The sequence below is a fragment of the Phytophthora infestans genome, genomic scaffold, assembly GCF_000142945.1.
Source record: "Phytophthora infestans T30-4 supercont1.34 genomic scaffold, whole genome shotgun sequence".
Taxonomy (NCBI): Eukaryota; Oomycota; class Peronosporomycetes; order Peronosporales; family Peronosporaceae; genus Phytophthora; species Phytophthora infestans.
Window position 1 is genome coordinate 344,206 of NW_003303725.1, and position 19,265 is coordinate 363,470.

A 19,265-nucleotide genomic window follows, 5' to 3' on the forward strand; every position below is an offset into this window, starting at 1 on the left:
ATCTGAAAGATGCGTATCGGTTCGATGCGTCCATCGTACAGGTTCTTCGCGAAGCGCATCCAGCTCATGACTGATACCGACGTCAGCTCCGACGCACTCGTCGGCCACTTACACTGACCGGTAGTGGAGACCAGCACGGGTCCGCGCCACGACGTTTAACGTCTCGACGCACGACGACTTCTCCGATGTCTGCCAGGCAGGCATCGCTCGTATCACCTCGGTCCCGGACCGAGACTTGCGCAGCTATGGTCACTTGCGCCGTCTTTTGTTCTTGTGAAGCCCGGCCTCACATGCTTCTCGTCCACCCGGCCTTGAACCGATTTCCGTTGTCACCGTCGGCAGATTTTTCCGCGGACGCGAATGATCGAGCCGGGCTTGACTACATTCTGCTTCGTCGTGCAGCCCGGCTGCACGCGAGCACGCAAGCATTTTCAGTGTTTGTCGTTTGCAACCGCCAACACTGTTTGCCGCGTCATCAGCTCCCAAAGCTGACGCGCTGTCATCACCTATGTAACGGGGTTACATGGTGTGGAACACACAGGGGTATGAAGTACCCGGAGAGTTAACAAACTCTCAGTACATAAGTTGGAGAGTTAACAAGGTCTCTCAGTACGTTGGCTGAAAGCCACACGTTATGCATTTGCTTAGGTTTAACTATGCTAGATAGTTAAAGAGATACATTTACCCCTAGGCCGCTTGGCCGCAATAATAGTAAATAAAACACTTCTGGTTTTGAAGCATAAAAGTTAAGGTATTAACTTTGAGCCCTGGTCTTGGGCTGTAAGTGTCCTTTGGATAAGGGACTTAGTATTAGTGGCTCTTTGAGTCGAACGTCTTCCTCTGACGCTAAAGCTACGGCAGCCCCGCTGCAGCGACACTTTTACGGTTCACTACGCATTACGTTGCCGAGCAGACCGAGATGCAGTTCGCGGCGGCGCTGGTTCAAGCTGATGCTTATAACTATACCAAGGACTCGAGTGGATGTGTCACTGTGGTTGTGATTGGAAATTGCCCGAGCACAAGGTGAATTTGAAGGATTGGTGATGCGACTGTAAAAAAATTAAAGGAATATGAAGCTGCCATGTCGTCACACCATTGCGTACAGAAGATATTTTAAGGCACGGGGCTCTAGTACTCCTTGGGAAGAATTGACGAGAGGTGGGTATGCATTATACAGGAATATCCAGGATTTTCTTGCGTACCTGTCTTGTAGATGGACCACCAATTCACCATCTCTAAGGAAGGTGAAGCAATTCTCGTACGAAAACTTACGAATGAAGATCCTGGATCTGGGGTCAAGAAGCTGAGGACTTAATCAGAACGCTACAGGGAGGCTGTAAGAGCCACACACCTTATCGCCAACGAAATGGCGGATATCAAAGATGACTCCGAGTTTGACGACATGTTGCGGTCTATCCCGGGTCAATGGCGAAATGTTCGCCAGCAAAAATGGCTTCTGTTAATGTCCCGGCGGCGGTACAGATGAGGACGGTGAAGAGCGGTTGGATGGTGAGAAGAGCTGTACTTCTAAACAAGTCAAGGTCGAATTTGGCATAAGTTCCAGTGAAGATGAAGATAATGCTTCTAGAGAATCTACTGCAAGCACGGAAATGACGATTCGATTGAATCCTAAAGCCAAGAAGGTAAGGAGACCTCAAAACAGAAGAACGCTACTAGCGCTGGCGAAAAAAAAAACCGAAAATGGTACTAAGCTACTGAGGCGGGTAGAAAGACTACCGGAGAGGTAACTTTGACTGCTTTGCTAGACGCTCTTGAACATCAGAAGCCTGGATTGATCGAAACACAGAGAAGTTTGTCGGGCGTCCTCGTCAAACACACTGAAGCAGAGAAGAAAAAGCCAAAGTTCAAGACACAGAAGAATCCTGTTTTAATCCAGGATCCGTTCTACATCCTCCCCAATAACCTGTTGGATGCGTGTGTTAATGTCATCCCTGTGTCAAACACCGTCGAGACGGTGATATCGATTGTCGATTCGCAGTCCAGCCAAGCTTCCAGTACGCAGAGATCGCCAAACCAAGGAACTGTGGAGGCTGAGTCCATCAAGGATGTTGGTAATTTTACGCGCAGGCAAATTGAGATATTCTAGCGCATCCACACTTTGAAGACCGTTGTGCAGAACGGCGTCGGAATGCACAAATGGCTTGTGAAGGAAGCTATTGCTGCGCTCCCTATCGAACAGCACGACATTATTAAGCAGGTGGCAGACGAAGTAATGGAGACCTTCCCATATGAGCGGATCACAGGGCTTCCAAACCTCCCAGACTACGACTACGCAATGCTCTACAGCGCGATCCCGCCCACATGGCTCACCGACGCTGCTATACGCGCGTTGTGCCGGTGTTTATCGGAAGATTACCCCACATGCAAGTTTGCTGGGTTTCAGTCTGTGCTCCTGAAATCCAAGCGAACGCGTAATAGCGAAGGGCATCCGGTGAATGCAGCGATTCAAGCGGCAGCTCTACAACATGCAGCCGATGGCGCCGTCGAAACTGTGTTGCTACCACTAAACTTCAACAATTTTCACTGGTGCTGCGTGGTGGTCAAGGTCAAGAAGAAGAGAGTCTACTACTACGATCTGCTAAACCAAGATCCATACATGAACACTGCTAGGGGTGTCGCGACGAATCTCAAGATCTCTGGATTGCAAGATTTCAACGTGATCGCGCGAAACAACCCCATCCAGTTCGACGGGCCCAGCTGCGGGGTGTACGTGTGCTGGATGTTCCTCTGTAAGGCCGTTCCTGGACTTCACGTAGATATCAGTGACAAGTCGCTCACGAGACGTCGCGTCAAGTTATTCTTCTACTTCCTGGAGGGTCGTCTGCTTCCTTTGGATGACGCTTCGGGTGCAGCAACACCCGGCGCAGACGACGACGAGAGAAAAAAGACAAGGCCCCGAGCGATGAAGACAATATAGACAACGACGAAGAAATCGCTTCAACCATTATCGCGACATCGACAAGCTAATTGTGCTGGTTGTAAGTCTCGCGTGCATTAACTACATTGAATGCATGTCTTTAACTTCATTGAATACAAGTTAGTTTTACCTTGCAACTCTGTAAATTTGACATGGAGCTTTTCGTAGAGGCAGCATTGATAGGGCTTCGTCGTAGTGAGCGTAAAGTGATTGCATTTGCAGACAGGAATCCAGATTTCAAGTCAGCTGCCAGGATTAAATCATGGCTAAATACCTGATTAATCATGCTAAATGGTCTATTCATTACTGTACGAATCTGTGACAAGGACTTAGTCCTGGATACAATAGGATTAAATCCTGGTTATACGACAGCCCCACGTTCATATCTTCCCACGTCCTCAGCAAATCTTCTTCATATATGGATACTTATTTAAGTTAGATTGTGTCGCCAGGATTATTCTTGATTATTTACATGTATGACTCCTCCTGGCCTGGAACAGCCGCCTTGTTTTTTCGAGTTTAATTCAAACGTATACCGTCTGGATAATGGAAAGGTATACATAGGTACATCTGGACGAATGTTGGCCGTGGCAGCACGTATTAATAGAGAAAATGTAATTCTATAAATTACTGGTATATGGAGAAGGCGAACATTTTCTCAAGCACCAGAATACCGAGACGACGAGGCGAAGTATCGACATGACTTTGGTAAAGCCAATGGTAGCTCGGCGTTATTCGCTTATTATGATGTTCACTCTGTTGACGCTGAGCATGCGTTGGGAAAACGTGACAAAGGGGTTTCGCCTTGTACAGGTGTACAACAGTATTTAATTTGTCTACTTTCAATGATGTTCCCATTGAAGCTAAACCCGGATGAATCGTTGAATGAAGACCTTGCCAAAGCCATTAGCAAGATGGAAAAAAAATGATTCCATTGCTCTTCTTTTGGAGCATGAGTACACTGAAAATAGTAAAGAACTCTTTGGTTCGAAGTGTCTTAAAGGTGCTAACCGTGCGAGATTTCGTGCTCCCCTGGGGGCGAATACTTTCGCTGCGACCGACAAGAAATTGCGCTTTTTTATGGACCGGTTGCTCCACGGCTACAGCTACAAGACGTATGACGAGGATGAGGAGATTGATGAGCATGTTGAAAGGATTAATTGAAATTCTGTAACTGGAGATGACCTAGGACAAAAAAGAGATCGACAGCAAAGTTCTACTTTCTTAATCCTACTCAGGAGACTCTGTATGAGACCTGGATGCCACACTGGACCCAAACCAAAGATGGTGGATGTATTGGGAATGAATGCTCCGTCAACGTCATTATTTATTCCAGAGTTGCGATTGTTGCGTGCGAAGTATTTTATTTGGACCATATTTCAATCATCACAAAAATGGTCAACCTTCTATTTCGTACCTGGTCAAAGTGTTTGATCAAATATCCATCTTAAGTATGGATATGTGTGGTCGACCACCTCCGTCATTTACACTTTCCCGACAACGAAGATAAGTAGCGCCCTTCCTGTACGACCATGAACCAGCAAGTTGTAGCGTCTTCAGCACCTTCTTCACCACTTCACGAGGCCACTATCTGCTCGCCTCCGTGCAGTCCAAGGCACCAGAGCACTGCGAGATCTCGGCACAGCCCCGAGCGCATGCGAAACCCAATCTCTCAGAGCGTCTCAGCTTCGTGACGTATGTTACGTCGCTGAAGTAAGTCTCGTTCCTGCCGCAGTCCAAGCTGTTGGTGTGTCGACGACCACTGCAACGGTCCACGCCATCAAGACTCTGCTGGTCGTGGCCGCAGCTCACGTCATCGTCACTCGTCCGGTCGCGAGTACAGTCCAAGTCGTCGGCGCAGTCATAGTCGTGGTCGCGGTCGCAGCCCACGTCGCCGGCGGAGTTATGGTCGCGGTCGCAGTCCAAGCCGCAGTACAAGTCGTCGGCGCACGTCTCTCCGAGGATATAGCCCAAGGCACCAGATCGCTTCTGTACAACCCCGTGAAAGTCGCTGGCGCGGCACAAGTTCGTCTTGGCGCTCTTTGCATTGCCGCTACAGCTGAAGTCCTCATCGTACCGTTGGACATGATCAGAGACGGAGTCGTCGGAGAAGCTCAAGTTACGTGAGCTGGTCGAGTCGACGCGAAGCCCAAGTCGTCGCTGTAGTTCTTACACTCGGCGCGATTGCAGTCCTCGACAACGTGCAGCTCGGGGAAGAAGCTCAACTCCATAACGAGGCTCTAGCGATGCCTGCAGCGAGCGTTTTCCTGGCGGCTTAAGGGGATCACCTCCATCTTTTTTGAGTAGAGAAGGCGATCACCAGTGTGTCATATCAAATTCACCTTCTACTGGGCATCCTGCAGACGGAGAAGCCGCTGAAGGTATTACACTGCATGTTCCAGCGAACAGTGTTCAGCATCATCGTCGCACTGTTGTCCATGCAGCTGGTCACGTATTTACAGGTTACCATAAATTGGAGGTTAATATTTCGTACAGGTGAAGCTCCTGCCGGAGTACAAAATGTAAGGCAAAGTTACATTACGATATCAAGACAAATGAGTACCAAATTCGTGGTGAACATTCTTGCGACCGGCGTAGAGTGGAATTACCTGGAGTAGATGTTACCGAATCCATGGAGGAGGCCACTGATGTGATGGCTATCACTCGAATGGACCTGACGGCGGAACGAATCTGGAAGCAGATTCGCAGCGACTTCTACCCTGAGGAAGTATCACTGGTGCAATTCGGACTTACACGTGAGTAAGTCCTCCAGCGAGTTCACCGAGCGAGACGTGCTCACTTTGGTGCAGATTTGCATGGTATTGTGGAGGTTTCGCCGCTGTCACTGGTATCGGGGACCCCACAGCCATTCTTTCAATTTTACAGGTCCTATATGAATGGAACAACACTAGAGCGCTTAGTCGGTTGGGCTCATCCTGATCTGATCAAGCTACTGAAGTACAAACAGACTACGTTGTCTCTCGACCGGACATTCAGGTGCGTCCCGCGCCCATTCTACCAGTGCGCGGTAATGATGGTTTTTGATCATGCAACGGACCTATTCGTCCCTGTATTTTATACATTGTGCACGTCAAAGACCCAAGATACGTACTGGCATTTGATGGAGGCTGTCAATGTCGCTGCAGACGACAAAATCGAGCCGAGCATGGTGGTCTGCGACTTTGAGGCCGGATTGTAAAAGGCAGCACAAGTTCAATTTTCAGATGCAGATATCGTCGGCTGCTACTTTCACTTTAAGCTGGCCTGCCGAAGGAAGATGGAGGCACTAAGCCTCCCTGAAAGTGAGGTCGTCATTGCAATGAGTAAGGGCAGTCTGGATATGCTGACTGTCATTCCGCACGAGAAGATCAAAGACGAAGGTATCAAATTTGTGAAAGGCAAGATAAGAGACACGTGTGTAGCCAAGAGCATTCGGTATTCGGACGTGTTGAGGAAGCGGTTTTGGTCGTATTTTCGTACAACGTGGCTGAAGACATTCACACCTAGTGTTTGAAATGTTCATGAGGTGGGTGCTGCTATGGCAAGTCGTACTTATAATATTTTAGAGCGTTTTAACCGCGAGATAAACGCGGAGCTAACAGCTCCACACCCTTCTCTACCATCATTTGTCGGCATAATCCAAGCTCTATCGAAACGCTATGTCAGCCGAATTGAGGATATGTCAAAGTCCCGAGCGAAGAAACGGCAACGCCTAGCTCCTGAGCCACTCGATCTCCCTGTCCCTGTGGAACTTGGAGGAAGTGCAGACACCTTAACGACGAACGCGTAGATTACGTAGAGTAGTAAAGATATACAATTTGATGTATATATAGAAATGCATGTAGAAGGTCTTGTATACCAAACAATTTCAAGTCACTTCAGATTTGATCAACTTTCGTCAGGGTCAAGGGATTTGATCAACTTTCGACAGGGTCAAGGGATTTGATCAGCTGGCCATTTATGTGATGATCGAAATATGATCCAAATAAAAGTCAAGGAGGAACTGGCCGTTCGGCCGTGGAAATGACACCGATGGCTTAAGCGATGAGAATACTCAAGCTGCACTCCTAAATATGGTTATGGGAAAGCTATGAAAGTAAATGAAAGGGAACTATTCTTGATGAAGTCCGTTGGTTTATTATGGAGGTGAGTGATTCGTTGTAAGAAACCCTCTCAGCTCGATCCCATCTCTGAAAGCGCAGATCTGGGTGTGTTTGGGTCATCTATCCGGTATTTGTCGGACTATTGCAGAGATCTAGACTTGGAGGCTGAAGAGGTTAAAATTCCTGTCGTCTACCGTTACCAAGCGGATCAAGTGGCTGAAAACTCAAATCGAAAAGCTGATAGAAACGTTAGTAGTATGACATGGAACATTACGCCGGCAGTTTTTTTACTTTCCGTAATTTACCACCGAGACCAGTTCTGGAACGTTCTTTCGAGGCAGCTGGTATTTTGGCGACGCAACCTCTCGACCACCTGAGAGCGAAAGCAACGTCTTTTCGATCTTAGGGTAGTTTCAGAACCGCTCGACCACTGAGAACAGGTTTGTCTGAATTTCAGAATTAATTTTTTTTTCTCAAAAAAAAATAAGACCCTATGTATATAGATACACATAACTAATAACATGTCGAACGAACTAACTTTTGGAAAATACAAGGGCACACCGATCGAAGAAGTATATGCTTATGATCCCAGATATTGTCGATGGATGCACAACCAACCCAGTCTCAATATTACTGAGGGTATCAAGATTTTCCTTCACTTCAAGTTTCTTAGCAATGATAATTCGTATATGATGAGTTGGGGCAAGTACAAGGGAAAGACGCTAAAGCAAATTAGTCGCACCGATTCTAATTATATCAATTGGCTTCGTAAGAACCCATTCGTAATTGAGAAATGCCCTAAACTGCTCAACGAACTTAATTAAGCGACAAAAAAATGTTTTTTTGCCTATGACAGAAATTACTAAACACATTCTAACTAAGCCGTGGTAAAATCTAAAACCTCTCCCGTTAGACGATCGTAGGAGAGCTCTTGTTCGCTCACAACCAAAACAAGCATGTTTGTTCCCTGGCAACCAGCGTTTGTACCCTGGATCTGAATAGCCTGAGGTACATCACGCTCCGTCAGGCGGCTAACGTCAGCGATAAGGATGCGGTTAGTTAGAGACCACGTCTGATAGTCAAGCAGTCCATTCAGAAGCTCAGGGGTCAGATCACCATTAATCGCAGCAATTTTAGCGAACTCGTTTGTGAATTGGTGGAAATCGTAGTCATGACTAATGTCGAAGCATTGAGTCGAACCGATACGGACATTGAAGTTGCGAATGCTCGAGCCAGGCTGAAGTGTCCAAGGAGCCGTATCAAACGGACTCTGAAACTGTTGAACAGCAGCAGTAGTAAAGTTTCCAGTTTGCTCAGCAAATGGTAAAAGAATGACGTACTTCGCATTCTTTACAGAAGCCGAAAGTTGCAGATCGAAAGAAGCATTAAGCTGTGTCCCTTGCTTGCCAATACCGGCGCGCTGGTAAAACCACTGTGCATAACGGTCGTTGTAGCGGACCTTCTTTACTGGCTTCGAGATGATAGCCTGAGGGTTCTATAAATGAACAAACGGGACATACAGTCGAGAAGTCGTGAAAGGCATGTAAGTTCCATCAATAGTAGGTTCAAGCGCATTGACGACAGCACCCCATGAAACAGCAGTAGAACCAGCTGTTGAACCTGAAAGAACACTAACCATAGGATTACTACTTGCCGACGAAGCAATCATTACAGGGCATGTATTACCACTCGATAGTGTAGTACTTGTAAGCGTCATATAACGAGAAGTTTCAGCATCAATAGCTACAGTACCCTGATTAACCCGGAAACGAAGACGGATTTGAGGGTTAGCCATAAGATCAAGCTCCTTGAAAATCGGGTGGAGATCAACAAGCTTGATTTTTAGCATGAAGTTCCACGTTCCCATGATAGCGCCAGCAGCATAGCCACCCGCCACGAAAGCGCCACGTCCCAGCTGATTAGCGATGGTGGTTGTAGCAGATGCGGCACCAGTGGAAGGCCACGACGTAGATGAGTCAGCTCCAGCATTTAATGGGTTCGAAAGAAGGTGCTTAACAAAACCATCATTTGCTACTGAAGCTGTGGCAGAGATAGCGCCGGCGGTGAAGGAGGAGGAGAACGCTGTGTTATTCGAATACCCGTCTCCAGTAAAAGAGCCCGTAGCACTGTACCTCGACGACTGAGCAGCATCAGGGAAGAGGAAAGACTCTGCACCATGCTTTTCAACATACGGAGGACTATATCCAGTCTGAGCACGAATATTGCTCCAAAACAGCTTGTAGTCAGCCATAGAAACGATAGTCTTACCATTCAGCTCAAGACTCATCGAATCGATCACACTCCTATATTCCGCACTTCAGCGACCAGCAAAAACGGTTAGCAGGATTAGCCTGAACAGTAGTAGCATGAGTGTTTTTCATCGATACCTTGTATGGTAGCATAATGTAGGCATCACGGAGCGAAGCAAATCCTTCACTTCCATTAAGCTGGGATGTTGCATCGATAGTAATAACACCGTTTTGGTATGACCCCTGATTAAGATCGATAACGAAAGGCACGCGCTTGCCAGAGGAGACTTTAATATCCGGATCACTCTTGAGCGAGCTCTGGTAAAGATATTGGTCGGAAAGTTGTGTTTCAGACATCGTTGAGATTCTATATGGCACGTAATATACTTTATCAAATATAATTATTATGGAACTCGTCAAGCCTATTACATCCGATCATGATCTAATTGAACTTGCCAAGCGTATTGGGGTTCATCTCGATGCTATCTTTGAGTCAAATGAGATCACAAAGCCGCTTCCGAAGAAAGGATCATATCTGGTTCTACTTAGATCGCCTAATCTCGATGTAGGACACTGGCAGGCTGTTCATGATGGAGAATTCTTTGATTCAATGGGGGAAGCGGCACCTACGAAGTAGGGCATCGGGCGATACAATCCCAAACAATATCAAGGCACTTATGGCGATTATTGTGGTCCGTTTTGCATGCTATGGCTATATTGCAAACAAAAAAATAAGATGAATCTATTGAATCGATTCAAAGATCTGAATTTGTCAATTCTGTATTAAATATGTTTCAGGAAATATAGCAATAATGTATCGCGAATTGACGATTTCCAGCGATGTTCCAGCTCCCAAGCTGACTAAAGCCCTCAAGACAGGTAAGCTAAGTCTTACAGCTGATCAACTCAAGGGTTCAGGCTCTGTTATCCATCTCCACCCAGCTTCGTATGAGAAAGCACTAAAGGCACGCAAGGCGGGTCGTGGGGTTAGACTTGACATTACCAAGCATGAGATCAAGAAAGGCTACAAGAAGCCATAAGGAGGATCCATTTGGAGTCAAATCAGGGTTATCGACAGCATTCAAATTCGTAAAAGATAGTGATTTGCTGAGCAAGGGTCTGGATGCGGCAGTGCCTGCTATTGCTACAGCGTTTGGAGCCCCTCAAGCAGGAATCCCCCGCAAGGGCGGCTATTAAGTCATTGAAAGGAGTTGGAGTATATGACTCTGACAGCGATACCCCTGGTAGAGTCTCAAAACTCTGCCTACGTCCGAGCCTTGCTCGATGTAGAGAAAGAAGGTGGTCGTATTTCGGTAGCGGATGTTAAGAAGGCGGCAAAAAATGCTCTCGGGTATGCTAAACGTAAGGGGATTCTAACTGATGCAGTCGATGCAGGCGAGAAGTTTCTACTATCAAAAGCAACCAAGCCAGAGCATGAGAACCTGATCAAATCGGTTCGAGGTGAGGTAAAGAGACGCTATGGTGTAGGAGTCCCTAAGAAACCAGCTAAAGGTTCGCCCGAAATGAAGGCTCAGATGGCTGCACTCCGTGCTAAACGTAAGAAAGCAATGATTGCTGGCTCTTTTCGATTAAATTAGTTCCACCCTATTCTGCGGATTGGGAGAAAAAAAATCATTGAATGCTTATTTTTTTGGCCTCAACAACAACATGATCGAGACAGAAGTATCACGGAACTTAACCTTTTGATCGTTTTGATTATAAATACTGATCGTAATAGACGTTCTCGCGCCGTTATGACAGTTCATCCAAGCATACTGACTCGGCTTATAGCTGATTAATTGACCTACCTGAGCATCACCACGGTCAAACGCACTAAGGATATCACCAGAGGCAACATACTCGTTTTTGATCAGGTCGCATCGAACGATGTAGCTCGAGGTTGGGTGAATCTGAGGAATGGTATTTGACAGCTGAGCACTTGAAACCGTTGCAGACGCTGAAGGATACGTACCAGCAGTCAATCCTACTACTTTACCAAAAGAGGCGTTATCAATGATGATGCGAGTGACACGCGTTGTTGTTGGCAAACCAGTACCGCCTGACGAATAAAGCCCACTTGCTGGTCGTGTCCAAGTGCCACCGGCTGTAGGAAGTGTCGTTGGAGTAGCGCTAAAATCGAATTGAGCAGCATAATACACACTGTTTTCCGTTAGTTGAATATAGAAAACGTTCTCACCAGATGGATTAATTAAATACGCTCCAGCATTTACGAGAGCCGTCTGAATGCTTCGATTAATATCGGTATAGCTGTAGTGTCCATCAGGGAGGATAACAGATACAGTGGATGTGGCTCCAACTGTCGGAACCTCGATTTTGAAGGAGTTATTCAGGAACTGAGTTGCATCGATGTTGTATTCAGAGTTATACATCGAAATCGATTAAACCGCGCATACCACATCCTTGAAATCGGCAGCACTACCAGGAAAGCTGTATTTCCATGTGCTGTTATAATTGTCTTGAACGAGGTCAGTGGAATCGAGTTTAACAAAACTTGCCATGGTATATGTATATTGATTCACCCAAACAAAATATTCTAAAGTTATTGCTCAATATCTATCGGTCGATCAAAGTTGTATCTGATTTGACCTTTGACTGAATCCACGAACAGCATATGTCCTTTGCGCTCCGTGGCTTTATTGTAGTAATAGACGATTGATCGCTCATCAACGCCTTTAATGTTAAAATCCTTTACAACCACTTGTAAATCGCGCTTCGAATTCGCTATTAGAATCGCTACGTACTCTGAATTCAACCGAATCATCTTATCAGTGGCAAAGTAGCTGTGGCTTAGGAATATGGTTGAGAGTTTAACCCAATGCCCGCTTCACGATATTCTGTATAATACAGAGTAAATGATTATCTTTGTTAAACTATAGCTGCCACTTTTGCAAACTTAATGCATTGCAAGCCGTCCGCAATGGGATGTAGCGAAAACGCTGCGAATAGACTGCAATCTGTCGTAGAAAAACAACAATGTGCCCACCGGCTGGTAAAATGTCATGATTTCATTGGGCAAATGTGACGTGACTTTCGTCGCATATCCTTCTACTTCGAGTATCCCGCTGAATCTGATGGGTCTGGGCAATCTGCGTTTGCGCCTAAATGACTGGCGAAGCGTGCCACTACGTCACCCGTACGCTCACCAAATTTTCGGCCAGTTCTAGACTAGCAAGAGTAGAAGAAGAACTAGGCAAGAACTGGCCGACAAATTGGTGAGTGTACGGGCTGCATTATCTACGCCTAGTTACTCGCTATCCTGGATATCCACGCAATCATCATTCGCGTCGCTGCCGCCGTCGTCGCTGTCGCTCAAAATCTCGAAGTTCTTTCGCTTGCGGAAGCGAATACGCTTCTTGAGGTGAGCAGGGATGGCAGGGCCGTTGCGCCACAAATCATGCCATATTTGGCCGCATGTGAGCGTGTTGCCGGTTTCCTCGTGGCGAACCTTGTTACATAGAGGTACGTAGCCTCCGAAGTTGGATGTGCACTGCTCGCAGTAGTAACTGGTTTCAAAGCTCTTTGTCTGGGGAGTTGCCAAGGCTGAGCAAACTTTGCACAAGTGCTGGCGGCGCTTGCCCTTACGCTTCTGCCCTTTACGCTGGAGGTTGCTGGCGGTTGATCCATCTCTGGGTTTTTTTCGCTTCTTGCCTTTGTATTTTTCCTCATTGTTTCGCAGTCTGTGCGGTTGCGTGTGAATAGGCTCAGAAACGAGGTCCTCGGTGTTGGTGTTTGTACGCAGTGTGGCTTCGTTCGTGGCCAAAAGCTCGGTATGAAGTCGGCGCATATACTGCGCGTGTGTTGGCACTGGCAGCCCTTTTTGCTTGAGAATAATTTTATGTAAAATAAAACCGTTGACTATCGCCATGTCCACAAAACTCATGAAGAGTTGCCGATAGTACTTTTTGAACGGCTTGGGCCACCCAAGCCGCTCGTTGCGGTGAGTACCGACGTAGTAGAGATCCTTGTCCAATAACTCCAGCAATAGAGCACACGACGTGTAGAAATTGTCGGCGATGATAAGCCTTTTATGGGCCTGGCCATCAAGCGCCTTAGTCACGTTCCTGATGACTGCCTTCTGTGCCACACCTTTCGAGTACTCTACAGCGCCGAGATACACTTCCATCCTATATGTTACACAATACAGCATACGGTAAGCACTCGGTTTCTTATTCTGTACGATACAGAGTAACCAGACACAGAATACAGTAAGCCACCTACCGAGTACAGTATCCGGTCTCCGCGCAGCACGTCATGTACACTTTAGTCCCGTACTTGTGAGGCTTCTCCTTATTATAGACGCGCACAGGGTTGAACTTGCTTCTGTTAGGAATGGTTTCTTCATCAAAACTGATGCGAGGCCCCAGCCGATAGCCACGATGAAACGTTTTTTCAAGAACCTGAAGAATGGGCCGAACTTTCCAAGCCTTGTCTGTGCCTGCGGCAGCAGGGTCGTTTTTGGTGAAGTGCAAGTACCTGGTAACTAACCGGAATCTTTCACGTTTCATGTATCTGGAGAAGGTACCGCGTGGTACTGCACCGTCCTCCCGCGTCGCCCAGTGCTTTTCCAAGCCATCCGTATGACCACAGAGTGTACGAGCAATCAGAAGGCCAATCACGTGGAGAATTTCATGTGCTTGAATTGGTTTCATATTGCGCAGCTGCTCTTCTAAGACTTCAAGAGGTTGAACCGACTTCACAGGATCCCTGCGCTGCGCCTGTAGCTGCTTGTCTCGTTGCGCCTTCGCCACAGCAGGAATACACTCCTCTCGATACGTTAGACTCCTTTGCAAACGCAAACCACATCTTCTTGGGAAGAAAATAGAAGAAAATTCCCAAAGGAGACTCGGCGAACGCAGCGGCAGATCTGGTGGGACCAAAACTTCCGTCGTACAGCTCCGCTGCATCTAACACCACATCACCTGTATTCAGTAAAATACAGAATTAGATTTTGATATGATTCGCAATTCTGTATGTGCTGCACTTACCGGAATGATGCTCATCGTATATATCCCAACCTGTGGCTGTGAGTTGACGCATATTGGTGTCGTCTTGCAGGAACGCGCTGGAGTCGTCATCAAAGTCGCTGTCAGAATCTACCTCGCTTTCATACACTGATTCAGGCTCCGCAGGAACGTCCAGTTCTTCCTCAGTACCCAACTCGCTACTAACATCACTTGCGGATCCATATCCAACGTTGATATCTGCAGGATCAATCTTATCAAAGAGCAGCTCTCCACGTAACGCATCCATATAGCTATCACAATCAAATTCATCCAAGCCATTCGCAACACCACTGCCACGTTTCGATTCTTCTTTGCCGTGACCCACGGATGCCGTGTCGTCAAATTCGGTATCCGACAGAATATGAACACCCGCTGGTCCAGCTTGTTCTGTATCCTCCGGAATACATTCAACAACTGATAGCTCTTGATCTGTACCAGCGATACCAGTATTTTCGACAAAGTGGCCTTCTTCTGTATCATCTACAATCGACCTCGCTTGTTCTGTATCCTTGGCAATAGCCACACGAACCGGCTGAACTTGTTCTGTATCCTCAGTAGTAACACAAACGGAGGACCGATCTTGTTCTGTATCCTCTGCAATATCATCACCAATCGGTCGGACTTGTTCTGTATCCTCCGTAGTAACGTCGACAGTATGTTGATGCTCTGAGCGGGATGGAGAATACTGACGGTCCAAGTTGCCGTCACTTGTGGTGGGGGGAATTGGTTCTTGTCGTTTGGCTGCTGTGTACGCTGCAAGCTTCCCCATTGGAGGCCTCATCGGACGTATCATACATTGTTGAGGGGGGAAAGGTACTAGACCCTCACGCAGAGCATACTTCCACAAAGGCTTGGGACCTACACCACACAGGGTTAGAGGGAGTAGTTATTACTGCTAAACACAACGTACCGATAAAGTAATCAGTGTCAGCCTTGTAGTTGTCTAGCTTTCCTTTCACGCCAGGCTTGAGATACGCATGATCGGAGAGGAGGCCTGAAGGGGGTCTTGCCCGCCAACCAGCCTTTTTTAGCGACCCCCACAGACGCTTGAACTCCTTCCTGTCAATCGTTTCCGGCATTTTTGGTTGAGTGGTGGAGGTTTTGGGGAGAGAGGAGCTAAAGGGCTTGCATTAGAATTTTCAAACCTCTAGGCCGTTTATATCGAATTTTCTATGTGTTTCGAATAATACCTTTCTATCTCCCCCTCGCCGATCGGTAATGATAAAAACTCCCATGGTGGTCTATACAAACTTATATATGCGGTGTAGTAGCCTAAACGACGCCGCGTCCAAGCTGTTGATTCATTTAAACCTGCATCATGTCATATTACGTATTATACAGATTACGGCGTTCATTGGGTTAAAGTGTCCCCCACGTGTATAGTAATGAGAGAAGATATTCTTCTGAAGTAGTTTATCATTGCTATAGTCATCGATGATAACAAGCTCCGGTTTGTTAGAGCTTAATGGAGTATGACGCACCTGATCTACTTTAGAAGGGCTATCTGGGTCAGCAAATGTGATGAATCCTTCCAACTTTTCCCGGAGATACTCATAAAGCTCCTGATGAGGATTATGAGCAATGATAGTTAGATGAGCAAATACGTGAGGAGAATGCTTGAGAATAAACATACAAAGATTGTTCTTTCCTGAAAAGCTTGGACCGAGCACAACCATTCTAAACAAAGCTTTCATATCCAATGCGGGGATATCACCCATCGAAGCAGACTTAAAAAAATTTGGAATCGAAGCCCCAAAGTCAGGAATAGCATTCATGACTTAAATCGTTTGATCTATATAGGATTAAACAAAATGAGTTCCGGTTTTTCACATCCACAGCCTACATTTCAATCATCCATTTATAATCCTTCATTCTATCTTTCGTTAGACTCGAGTGGTTATCTAACATACGATTATGCGCAGACACTATATTTGAGCAAGGATGATTACAGGATGGGCTACCTTAGCGGAGTAATAGCGGGAACTGCTTCGTACAGCAAAACTTTGATTCTCGATTCGTCCGGCAATATCAGCGGAATTAATAGCTTTGGAGCTTTTACTATTACTGGAACGCTACATACCGGATCCTAACCAAATATAACGTCTCTCGGCTCTTAATCAGGTCTTACGATCGGTGGAAATTTATTGTTCAGTGGGTCATCGCACTCGATATCGATAACAGGCACTTCAAGCTACATCGATTGTCGAGAATATCGCCAGAACGGTACTATATACGATTTGGGCCTTTTTGAATACATAAACGGAGTTAGTTTTGGTACCGCAACGCCAAATAAACTCCTATTATGCGACTCAAGCTCGAATATCGGAGGCCTAAGTTCGGTAGCGGCTACTACTCTGACCTGCACGAACTTGCGCCAGGACTCGACGTATTATGACCTATCAAGCTTTTTAACATCTATTCCGACTTCCCTCTCGCTCAATAATCTGTCAACGAGTGGGGATATCAGCTGCTTCGGCGTTATCAATGGGTTTTTAGCGTATGGAAACCAATCAGCTATAACAACAGTAGGATCGCTGACAGAGCTTGGGATCAACTCTACAGCAACGAATGAATATTCTCGATTACTGGTAGTGGATTGGACTTTCTTGATGGTTCTTACACACGAATGATGACTCTAACCGGGTCGAATACGACTCCTGTTCAATTCCAGATCCAAGTCCATAATGGCAATCGATCAACCACAGCGAACGCGTCATGGATCGGGAACATCACAAAAAACGACCTCAAATTTGGGGTCAATAACTCGACGTCGATGATTCTAACTACCACAGGTCGTCTTGGTCTTGGTACTACAAGTCCTTCGGCTCCGCTGCACGTCCCTGGCAGCAACAGTTTTGTATTTGGAGCAGGCGGAACGACAGTGTATCGCCTCAGAGCAGATAGTGGAGCTACAGAATCCGCTCTTGGCCCGAACACATATTCAGTAGCGGGTATATTCGGAGGATACATTGCCTGTACAGCCATGGCGATGACGTCGGATCGACGCCTTAAAAAGAATATTCAATCATGCCCAATTGATCGTGTGAAGCGGCTCTACGATAGCTGTGAGGTTAAGCTCTATGACTGGATCGAGTCGGAAAACAAGCCTGGACAAGAAATCGGTCTCATAGCTCAGGATTTGGTCACAGCCCATCTAACTGATTTGATATGGATCTTTAACAGAGATGATATTGAAGGGGGTGTGGTGTAGCGGGATCAGCAAAATCTACGAGATTGCCAGATCCAACTTACCAACTGCGCCCAGACACCGACTAACGGAGGGGGTCCCCCGATGATCCGTGTTCTGCTGAACTTTCCTCACCTTGTGTACCCGTCGGTAGGGCGGGATCTGCTCTCTCGGTAACTTCCGAAGAGTTCAAGTGGTGAAGCTTGAGTGTCTTGGCGAGACGTGGGGATGGGGTGGAGCAGCAGTGGAAAATCTTCACTCTGCGTCCGTGGATGGTTCCGTATCCTAAGCGAATATTCGAGCTTATGGATCCGGGGCCTAGATCGTGGATCTGGCCGTAGGGTTGCCTTGCGGGTGTGTTCCCTTGCCTTTGTGTTGTCCTTTAAGTCGTACTTGCCGCCTCCTGTGACGGGATCTTGAGAGTTGAGAACCCCTAGGGTGTAACCGACCAAGTAGTAAATTCGGTTAACCTGTCGGATCTGCACAAGTAAAGGAAAAGCTCACTAGGTTGTAGGATCTGGCCAATGTATTATCCAGTTATCACTACCAACACTAGATTCGCAATTCCCAACCTTCTCGGAGCTCGTACGGCCAATGTAGTTCCGGTTCTTGAGGGCAGGAAGGCACTTGCGTGTCACTGTGCAAATTGGAGTCTGTATTGATATTTAAGCCTATACCTGCCTGGGTTTCTACCTTCTATGTCTTTCATCTGCTAAATCCCTTACCAGGCTCGGCTGCATGTCCCTTCTTCCCTTGACCCATCATCCCAGCTGTGTTATCTTCAGATCCACCGGATATATGACGTAATCATCATGGTCACCCTATTATGGGTACACTCATCCGGATCCAAGTCGCTTGGATCCACCTCGCTGTAATGGTACACTCGCCGTGGATCCGAGCTCTCCAATCATCCAACATCATCTCGCAACCGTCTGTGATCTCCATTGTCCCACGAAAGTTCGAGATCCACTGTATCCATCATCCCTATACCCTGGATCCAGGTCCCTCCAGGCGGGATCCTCCCTCCTTGGATCCGAACTCGGAAGTATGGGATCCGGGGTACCTCGCGGTGGATCTTGACTCTTCATTAGCCGTGGCTACTAGATCCACCTTCAGAGGGCACCGACCATCCTTCCTTCATAGGATCCACACTCGATCCACTCTTGTATAGTATATCCCATATCCATCTTAGTGAATCCAGGTAAGGGTGGATCCGAGGTAAGTCTTGGTGGATCTTGCCTTCTCGTACGTCGCTCATATCAGATCCATCGTCATTCCATACGGGGTGCTGCTCGCCATGGCTAATCCACCACAGGCAACTTGCACCCGTGCCAAACAACCCAAATCCTCTATAATCACTTGAAATTGTCACTGATTCGGGATAGTGACCCCGCGTCAGGACCATTCTCTTATTTCTGAAAAAGCACTTCACCACAGGGGAGAAGACCCAAGCCTTGAACCAGCTAAGCAACAGCTCAACGTTGATTACAGTCGAATATCGGCTTATAATATGAAGATGATTCAGCTTCTTTTGGGTGAGATAGATAGATTAAAAGATCGTTTGGCTAATATAGAGTCATGAGGATTGAGCGCTTGGAGTTAAGCCCTTTGAAGAACAAGAAGTATCGAGTATGGGTACGTCTTAATACGGGAAAGTTGCGCAAGGTTAATTTCGGGACTCGTGGATACGCCCAATATCGGGATCAAACGCCTCTGAAGGCTTTTAGTCATCTTGATCATAATGATGAGGAGAGACGTCATTGA

At 46.8% G+C, this 19,265-nt stretch overlaps 6 protein-coding genes across 6 annotated transcripts; 4 read left to right on the top strand and 2 right to left on the bottom strand.

Moving 5' to 3' along the window:
• Window positions 1–7,562: 7,562 nt before the first annotated feature.
• Window positions 7,563–7,865, top strand: PITG_14334 (uncharacterized protein; the record flags this gene model as incomplete). The annotated part of the gene is made up of 1 exon (XM_002898770.1): window positions 7,563–7,865. One exon carries the CDS (start codon window positions 7,563–7,565, stop codon window positions 7,863–7,865), a length of 303 nt encoding a protein of 100 aa, XP_002898816.1.
• Window positions 7,866–7,918: 53 nt separating this feature from the next.
• On the bottom strand, window positions 7,919–9,647 carry PITG_14335 (uncharacterized protein; the record flags this gene model as incomplete). The annotated part of the gene is made up of 5 exons (XM_002898771.1): window positions 7,919–8,317; window positions 8,378–8,503; window positions 8,558–8,848; window positions 8,939–9,316; window positions 9,399–9,647. The coding sequence occupies 5 exons, from the start codon at window positions 9,645–9,647 to the stop codon at window positions 7,919–7,921; spliced, it is 1,443 nt and encodes a 480-aa protein (XP_002898817.1).
• A 49-nt stretch (window positions 9,648–9,696) lies between these two features.
• Window positions 9,697–10,077, top strand: PITG_14336 (uncharacterized protein; the record flags this gene model as incomplete). The annotated part of the gene is made up of 2 exons (XM_002898772.1): window positions 9,697–9,873; window positions 9,928–10,077. 2 exons carry the CDS (start codon window positions 9,697–9,699, stop codon window positions 10,075–10,077), a joined length of 327 nt encoding a protein of 108 aa, XP_002898818.1.
• Window positions 10,078–10,102: 25 nt separating this feature from the next.
• On the top strand, window positions 10,103–10,888 carry PITG_14337 (uncharacterized protein; the record flags this gene model as incomplete). The annotated part of the gene is made up of 5 exons (XM_002898773.1): window positions 10,103–10,271; window positions 10,348–10,421; window positions 10,462–10,534; window positions 10,581–10,780; window positions 10,853–10,888. The coding sequence occupies 5 exons, from the start codon at window positions 10,103–10,105 to the stop codon at window positions 10,886–10,888; spliced, it is 552 nt and encodes a 183-aa protein (XP_002898819.1).
• Window positions 10,889–15,665: 4,777 nt separating this feature from the next.
• On the bottom strand, window positions 15,666–16,089 carry PITG_14338 (uncharacterized protein; the record flags this gene model as incomplete). The annotated part of the gene is made up of 2 exons (XM_002898774.1): window positions 15,666–15,736; window positions 15,792–16,089. 2 exons carry the CDS (start codon window positions 16,087–16,089, stop codon window positions 15,666–15,668), a joined length of 369 nt encoding a protein of 122 aa, XP_002898820.1.
• A 998-nt stretch (window positions 16,090–17,087) lies between these two features.
• Window positions 17,088–17,445, top strand: PITG_14339 (uncharacterized protein; the record flags this gene model as incomplete). The annotated part of the gene is made up of 2 exons (XM_002898775.1): window positions 17,088–17,384; window positions 17,431–17,445. The coding sequence occupies 2 exons, from the start codon at window positions 17,088–17,090 to the stop codon at window positions 17,443–17,445; spliced, it is 312 nt and encodes a 103-aa protein (XP_002898821.1).
• Window positions 17,446–19,265: the final 1,820 nt, after the last annotated feature.